The following is an 8,200-nucleotide window of genomic DNA, read 5'->3' on the forward strand; positions in this document are numbered from 1 at the left end:
TTGGTACTGGACAACTTCCAACACCATGTGATGAAGAGAAGCAAGAAAAACAGGAATCATCTAAACCCAAAAGCCTGCTGGCTTCAAACGAGGACTGCGTGCGTGGGCCGCAGAAAAATACTCTGAACTGTGTCTGGGATATTCCTCTCTCTTCCGGGGAATTTATACATCTATAAATCACACTGAGCTGGGGAAAAGGTTATGACAGCATCACAGTGTTGGCATAGCTTAGCTTAACACAGTTTTAGGGCAATTTCATGGTGGATCATGACTCTATGTGTGTGATCTACGGGGTCATTTATAAAAATCAATAAAACAGTGGAGCAGTGTGTGAGTTTGTGTGTGTGTGTGTGTGTGTGTGTGTGTGTGTGTGTGTGTGTGTGTGTGTGTGTGTGTGTGTGTGTGTGTGTGTGTGTGCGTGTGCGTGCGTGTGTGTGTGTGTGTGTGTGTGTGTGTGTGTGTGTGTGTGTTTTCCTGAAAACCTTTGAGGACATAATTTAGACTAAAGACAAGTTTTTTGGGGATATTTTGTCCAACTGGGGACAAAAGTCATGTCACCAATTAGGAGAAAGCTGATTTTTGGGGCAATGGTTAAGGTTACGCAAGAAGTGGTTAGGGTAGGCATGTGTGTGTGTGTGTGTTTGTGTGTGTGTGTGTGTGTGTGTGTGTGTGTGTGTGTGTGTGTGTGTGTCTGTGTGTGTGTGTGTGTGTGTGTGTGTGTGTGTGTGTGTGTGTGTGTGTGTGTGTGTGTGTGTGTTTGTGTGTGTGCGTGCGTGCGTGTATGTGTGCGTGCGTGTGTGTGTGTGTGTGTGTGTGCATTTGTGTGCGTGCGTGCATGACCGAGAGTGGATGTTACACACAATGAGAAATAGGTCTTATGGTGGCTTATGTGTCCCTGAAATCCCTTTTACCAAAAGGTGGTTCATAACCGCAGTGTGTGTTAATAACAGCGGGGCATGAGTCATCAGGCTTATCTTATGTAACTGCGTCACTTCTCCACCCAACTTGCTGCTACAGTATAGTGTGCCACACCCCAGATTCATTCACACACTGCTCTGCTGCTGCCCAGCCTCCCATTGATGGCAGGGAGAGCACTACTCATCTTGTTCCATGCTGCAGACGGCAGCTTATAGAGCTTATAAAGAACTTGGGCAGTGTAATAAAAATGAACACACATTTTAACATGCATCTTTTCACCTCATATAGTCTCAATGCAGTATTTATGGTCAGTGCAGCTGGACTGGAGATAACTGTAAATAGTGCGGTTGATGTAGTGTGTTATATTTGTCAGACTGCTGAGATTGGTCGGGCACAGCAGCTGTGCTTCACTGCTGGCTGGGGCTTAAAAACTCATCAGTAACACGGTCCACCAGGACTGGATGGAGCTAACAAGACCCTCAGGGAAACAGAGAGAGATGGAGGGAGGTGCAGAGGCCTTTGGACGTTGTCATCAGTCAGGCCACTGACGTCACCTGCTCACACAGAACACAGCTGATCCCATTTCACAAAATGAAACTGTGGAAAAGTCTCATGGTTTTAAAGAACGATGGGCACTTTCTTTCCTATTTTGGAAAGAGTTTGAAATTATTCACTTAAGAAATCTAAATGGGTTACTATAATGAACCAATGGTGTATTCATGGTCATTTTCAAAGATTATTTTAAACACAAACTCATTTTCATCCTGACTGGATCTCTCTATGTGCTTTCAAAGACTGGTAAGCAAGTATTATCCGTCTTTGGAAAGAGTGTTAGCTGTGCCATGAAATCGCCTCATCTTCTGGTTTCTGTAACTGAGCCAAATAGACAGATACGATTGTGTTTTCCTGCTGACATCAAGTGGCCACAGTGCTAACTGCATGACTTCTCTGCAACTGAAACTTCAGCCTGTTCACCTGGAAATTATGTTTTACACAACAGACATATTAGGATGTTTTTTGTATTATTTTGGTCAGGAATTCCCCTGAATGTGGCACCAAAAAATAGCAGACCATATGTATTCATTCTAGAATTAAATGGTTGTTGGTATGAAATGAATCATTCTACTCTAATGACCCAGATATTTCAATGTACTCGTGTGTATACGTGTGTCAGAATTAAAGCTGTTTTAACAATAGAACTGTTATCCCTTTGTAGTTAAATAGCATTCTTATTACGGACAAAGGCATCTGATTGTCAACTGGTGTCGGTCAATCCAGATCCCCTAACATGGGCACTAACATGATTAGACATAAATAGCTCCTGTCTCAATAGACTGTGTAACTAGATACTTACAACCATGAGAATAGTTCAGATGCCGCAGACAAGAGCCACTATAGAATACAAATAACACAAATAAATCAAAATGTAGGGTAGACAGCACAATTTCACACAAGAGCATCTTGTTTTGATATTATATCTGTGATATGTTAGGCCTCCTGTGCTTGTTAAGTCATTAGTATGAACAGCAGGGCAGAGAGGCAAGCATGTGATCAGCCAGTGAAATCCAAAGACGAGCAAGGCAAATAAGGAATGAGATAGTAAATTAAATGTTTTCCACTTCTTACTAACAATTTCAGAAAAGCACTAACCTAAGGACTGAATAAAATGTCTGCATCAAGCTAAACACTTGTTGCCTTGAATTCTTGAAGAAAACTTTTTTTGTTGCTTGGAGAACCAAAAACGTTGTGATGCATTGAAGTGTTTAACAACCGAAAAACATCTGTTTACAGACTCAGTATAACCCAAGTCATGTTTATCCTGTTGTATGTCCCCAAACACATCAAGGATTAACTCTAGTCACCGTGGAAGCATGAGACAAAAACAAAGTTTTCTTAATTGACTTATGAATGGTCATTTTCAGAGTGAAGTATTCCTCTAAAGTGCTTATTGTGAGAACATTGAAATTAGATTCTTCAAAAAAATGAAAAACTGACAAAATGACTGCTCTGACAAATGCATCTTGTTTATTACATGAGCGTACATTCCAAACAGACTTTTTGTGCAGAAATATGCAGGCGTTCCAGGGGCATGAGAGGGGGATAAAAAGTCCTGAGGGTAAACATACAGAAATGCACACAATGTGCACATCAGACCACGTACAGTGCAGACTAGATCCAGTACATTGCCCTAAAAGTATGATTAGTCTCCCAGAGCCTGGTGTTAAACTTTGTTGACTCAAGGATATGTCCTGCTTTGTGCACACATGCATTTTCTGCCCAGCTAAACAATATCAGCCTCTCAGTAAGAAGATTTGTAAACTGGCTGTGGCTCTTGTGAGATAAGATTTAATCGGAAACAAACACAAAGTTGATATTTTGAGCAGCTGAACTGGAATACTACGTATCTGGCTTCTATATAAATATAAGTAATTTGGATACATTTACACAAATTCTGTATACATGGGCACCAAAAGTAGTTACAAACTGTATTTACAACAATGCAAGAGTTGGTAGAAAAATACAGAAACATTCAGCAACAGTATTCGACTGAATCTTGCAAAGTCGTTCCATTGTGTCTATCAGCGGCGTCCAAATCAGTTTCCAGTTTTCCACAGATGACTATGGCGTCACAGAGGAATACAAAAATAATGCTCTGGATCTTTATTTGTTTAGGATTATTCCACTCCTTTCATGAACTCCAAGAACTCTGTAGAATTAAGGAAGACATAGTTAAGACAGAGCTTCTTAGCAAAGCAAATGTCCTATTTGGAATGTATTTTGGTAGAATTAATGATGAATCATAGAAAATGAGAGCATTTGCTCTACATAACCATTTCACCTTAATTCTTTTTTGAAACATATTTGAAACTCCTCACCATCATAGTCAATTTTGCCATCGTTGTTCTTGTCCCCGTCTTTCATCAGCTCCTCGATGTCGTCCTCAGTAATTGCCTCTCCTGTAGATTCCAGCATCATTTTCAGCTCGTCCAGGTCAATGTAACCATCTGCGTTCCTGCACAATCAACAGAGTAAACTATATAGATTCACATAACAAAACCTTAGTTAAGCTCCCCAGATGGTAGTGGAGGAGGTGGTGTGTTTGTGTGTGACATGTGACTGATCATATCTTGTGTTCAAGTGTTTGAGGACCATCATTGTGAGAGAGAAAAAAAAGTTTGTTCTTTGATGCTCAGACGAGGTGTCTGGCTTACATGGAGTGGGTGTTTGAAATATTCTGTGCTGTCAAGAAGGATTATGGAGCAGACTACATGCTGTACTCTGCAGAGCTACTTGGCATTTTGTCAGCATGCATAATTGCACATAGGGAGCATACTTTGCGGATGTACCAGTGAACTTAATTTTTACAACTCAATGGGAGAAACTAGTGACAGGGTTTAAACATTAAAACTCACTTGTCAAACATGCGAAAAAGCTCTGCCAGTTCTTCCTCTGACTTCCCTTTGCTGTCGTCCTTCATGCATCTCACCATCATGACCAGGAACTCGTCAAAGTCCACCGTCCCACTCCCTGCACGCATACAATGCACTTCTTTACAGTACATCCTTAAAATTAAATCAAATAAATAAAAACACTGGATGTTCTCCTTAAAGGCCCAATCTATGAACGTAATGTTGTCATATAAACAGAAATCAAAACACAGTATTGGTACCTGCAAAGAACTAAAAACTGACAGAATTATCTTTTAATACAAAAGGACAATGCCTAAATCTAACTTACAAATGTTTAAGATTTGTTAACCAATAACTTGTTTTTTGACATTAAAGGTCCCATATTATAAAAGTGAGATTGACATTTGTTTGTTATTATAAAGCAGATCAAGGTACTATATAAATACTGTGAAAGTACAGTTGTGATGTCACATCTACACTCAAACTACACTATAAAATGCTAGTACAGTGCTGTTACAAAGACTCTGATAGCGCGAACCCGGAAGACCCAGAAATGCTGACCAATCACAGCACACCGGGCTTTTTGGGAGGAGGGCTTAAAGAGACAGGTGCTAAAACAAAACGTTTAAGACAAAGGTTGTATAAAGGTATATTCAGACATTAAAGCATGAAAACATGGTCTTTTAAAAATCCCAAATAAATATGAACCAGAAAATTAGAATACTTTAGGTCTTTAGATCATACTTTAATCTTAATGACTGTGTAAAAACAAATATACCTGTAATTCAAATGCCCAAAAATACAAAGTTACACTATTTGACAACGTGACATATACATCGATCCTTTTTTTTAAATGTTTCATCAATATGTCACAGGGAAAATTCAAAATGGCGCAAGTGCATCATCCGATATGCATCATCCGATAGGCATTTCCCTTTGATTCAGCCTGACACATCTTGTTGTATGTAAGACCCCATTTGACATTAAGTTCAGAGGATTTGAACCGCACTTGTCCGCACCACGATTGTGCAATGATGCGACCTGCCAGCTGATCCATGGAGAAGAAGATGTCAACAACAATCAACCAGTCATTTAGTTTCTCGTACTCTAGTGCAGTTGCATTTTGATTTACCGTCTTCATCCACCTCGTCAATCATCTCCTGCAGCTCCTCTGGTGTGGGGTTCTGACCTAACATCCTCATCACCTTCCCCAGCTCCTTGGTGCTGATGCAGCCATCCTCTGCATCTTGTACGAATATATCGAAGGCGGCCTTGAACTCTGAAACCCCACAGCAGCACACAGGGAAACAACTCTACATCAGCAACAGATTTAGTATGGACCTGGACATGGTGGACCACACTTTTACAAAAACCTCGCAACATAAGATGCAAATGATAATAATTCATTCATAATTGAAAAATTGATTTCAAGAAACTTGTGTGGAAGACTTTATTATATACGAACCATTTTTCTGTTCATCTGTCAGCTGCTCAACCTGCAAGAAGAAAAAAGTTTGAATAATCAATGCTTTGTTTACCTGATTGTAGTGCATGTACCAATATGAGAAATTAGTTTCTTCTGTATAGTCTTACTCAACATTTGTATGGTACTCTTACACCATTATGTATTTTTTGTGCCAGTTCTCAAAAAAGCCATAAGAAGTACTTCACTTTGGTTAAGATATCTCAAGATACCATTTTCTGGATTACATTATCCCTATCTGTTTTGATAACTTTTCAGTCAACTAAGGTAATATTTTGGTCCCAATCACTGAGCCATCCTTGGACCTACACATCATATATGAGAGCCAGTAAGAGGAGGAGTTAAAAATAAACAGACAGGATCAGGAACCACAGATAAGGACACAATACACAGTGCTTTAAATTAGCATAGCTGTGGATCTGACCCAACAATGGAACAGTAATCCTGGAAAAGCTACCACGAATGAGAGAGGGAGACAGCTGCTTATGTAAGAGTTATTGTCTGTCGTCTACTATAAATTAAACACACACGCGCACACACACACATACACACACACACACACACACATACACACACCCCTCTGGTGATGATATATGAAAAAAATTCATCTAAACAAACAAGTAATGTACATTCCTGTGTGTGTTTTTACTGTCTCAGCTGCACTGCTCACTTGGGATGTGAGTGGATGTGACAGCCGGCTGACCATACGGGTGGAGGTGGAAAGACCGCTACACAGCTTTCGGGCTCACAGATAATGCTGGAATTCAGCCGTGGGGGGTTTATCTAAACCTGAAGCCCTTCTGTGGCACCAGAGAACCACAGACGCAAAAGAGTCTGAGCAATTGGCCAAAATTAGCCATGTGAAGTGGGACTGTTCCATTTCAAGTCATGAATGAAACAGCACAATGCGGACCAGGGACCTGTCCTGTCAGTGACCTCCTGAGTGGCTCCTATCAGCTCTGATAGGGCTGAAGTAGGAGATCATCTAGAGACGTATATGGTGTGATGGCTCCTTTGACATCAGCTGGTGATGGAGTCGATGTGCTGTGCAAGCCTCATTAACAGGGGTTTGTTAACCATTCAAGTAATGTCAGTTGTCAGATCAACAAACTGATGGGTGACTTTTTTTTTATACAACAAAAGTGCCAGAATATTCCATACAACGGCCACTTAAATTGGACGAAACGCCAGTGTTGAGTCTTACATTATAAATCACTGATAGTATGTCACAAACTAATAATAAATGTTAGGGATTAGTGTTTGTGATCCAAAACAACATCACCCTCATACCAGATTTAGTTCACACACAGATTTTTGGTGAGCATCCAACAAACTAAAATTACTTAATCAGAGGAAGCCAACTGCACACTTTTGGACGTACCGCTGCCTTGTAGATGTCGTTCATGTTGGAAGCTCGTCTGCTGCCTGTCCTGGCAGCGTCCTGGCACAGTGGAAGGAGGTACTGTCCAGCTCAGGGCAGCACACTGGCCCCATCCTGGGAGGGTTTTATAGCTGGAGACTGGCGCTGTCTGGTCCCTCCCCAGGCGGACCAGCCTCCCCTCTGTTTGTGCCTCGGCGTGTGTCCACAAATGTGTGTTTGTGTATGTGTGTCATTTGGCCAATCTGTCACAATCACCGGGCTCAGATAAAAATGTGGCAGCTCTTAGGGGGAATACTTTGGAATGGAATGAAGTGAGGGGGGCATGGTGCCTAATCTCCAGGGAGGGGGCTATAGAGACACTCAACATTCCTCTAGACCTGGACCAGAGACGCAGAGGGCTCAGGAGGTTGTGTGTGTATGTGTGTGTGTGTGTGTGTGTGTGTGTGTGTGTGTGTGTGTGTGTGTGTGTGTGTGTGTGTGTGTGTGTGTGTGTGTGTGTGTGTGTGTGTGTGTGTGTGTGTGTGTCTGCAGGGTGGGGGTGGTAGAGTAGGTAAGAGGGGGGAGGCCAGGATGGGATAGACGCAGACTACAGCGAGCAGACCATGAAGGGATGAGAGAGAAAAGGAGGGCAGATCTGTGGAGTTAGAGCAGAGAAAGGTGTGAGGGCTGACACTGTTGTTCAGAAAGTATTGATCATACAGACAGGTTTGTGCAAAATAGACTTTTAGTATGACAGATGTTTTGAATAGAAGTAGAAAAAAGAACAGGGGAAAGTAATAACATGAGTGATTGTTCCATTCCATTTAAGACTTCTAGTAATGCCCGTGCTAAACACTGCCTTATCTGAATCCCACTTGCTTTCTTGGCATGGCCCGCCCTGCGTAGCATGCAAAGCGCTAGGATTGGCCAGGCGTCCATGCTTGGGCAAGGTACTGGAACTCAATTTGTTCAGGTTCTATCCCATGACTAATGATGCTATCCTGACCTTAACCACTGGAGGTCATTGCC

At 41.6% G+C, this 8,200-nt stretch overlaps 1 protein-coding gene across 1 annotated transcript; it reads right to left on the reverse strand.

Moving 5' to 3' along the window:
- Positions 1-2,940: 2,940 nt before the first annotated feature.
- tnnc1a (troponin C type 1a (slow)) lies at positions 2,941-7,278 on the reverse strand. Its single transcript, XM_083920194.1, has 6 exons — positions 7,193-7,278; positions 5,794-5,824; positions 5,461-5,607; positions 4,332-4,446; positions 3,795-3,931; positions 2,941-3,625 (listed from the first exon to the last, which is right to left on the reverse strand). Exons 1-6 carry the CDS (start codon positions 7,214-7,216, stop codon positions 3,594-3,596), a joined length of 486 nt encoding a protein of 161 aa, XP_083776320.1. The 5' UTR covers positions 7,217-7,278; the 3' UTR covers positions 2,941-3,593.
- Positions 7,279-8,200: the final 922 nt, after the last annotated feature.

This window comes from Echiichthys vipera (assembly GCF_963691815.1).
Source record: "Echiichthys vipera genome assembly, chromosome: 9".
NCBI classification, from domain to species: Eukaryota; Metazoa; Chordata; class Actinopteri; order Perciformes; family Trachinidae; genus Echiichthys; species Echiichthys vipera.

Bases quoted from the DNA above. Each gene is read 5' to 3' on its own strand.
- tnnc1a (XM_083920194.1), bottom strand. From the start codon at position 7,216: ATGAACGACATCTACAAGGCAGCG. The intron at 5,608-5,793 runs GTTCGTATATAA...GTGGGGTTTCAG, and splicing joins GACAGATGAACAGAAAAATG to AGTTCAAGGCCGCCTTCGAT. The intron at 4,447-5,460 runs GTAAATCAAAAT...GTATGCGTGCAG, and splicing joins TGACGAGGTGGATGAAGACG to GGAGTGGGACGGTGGACTTT.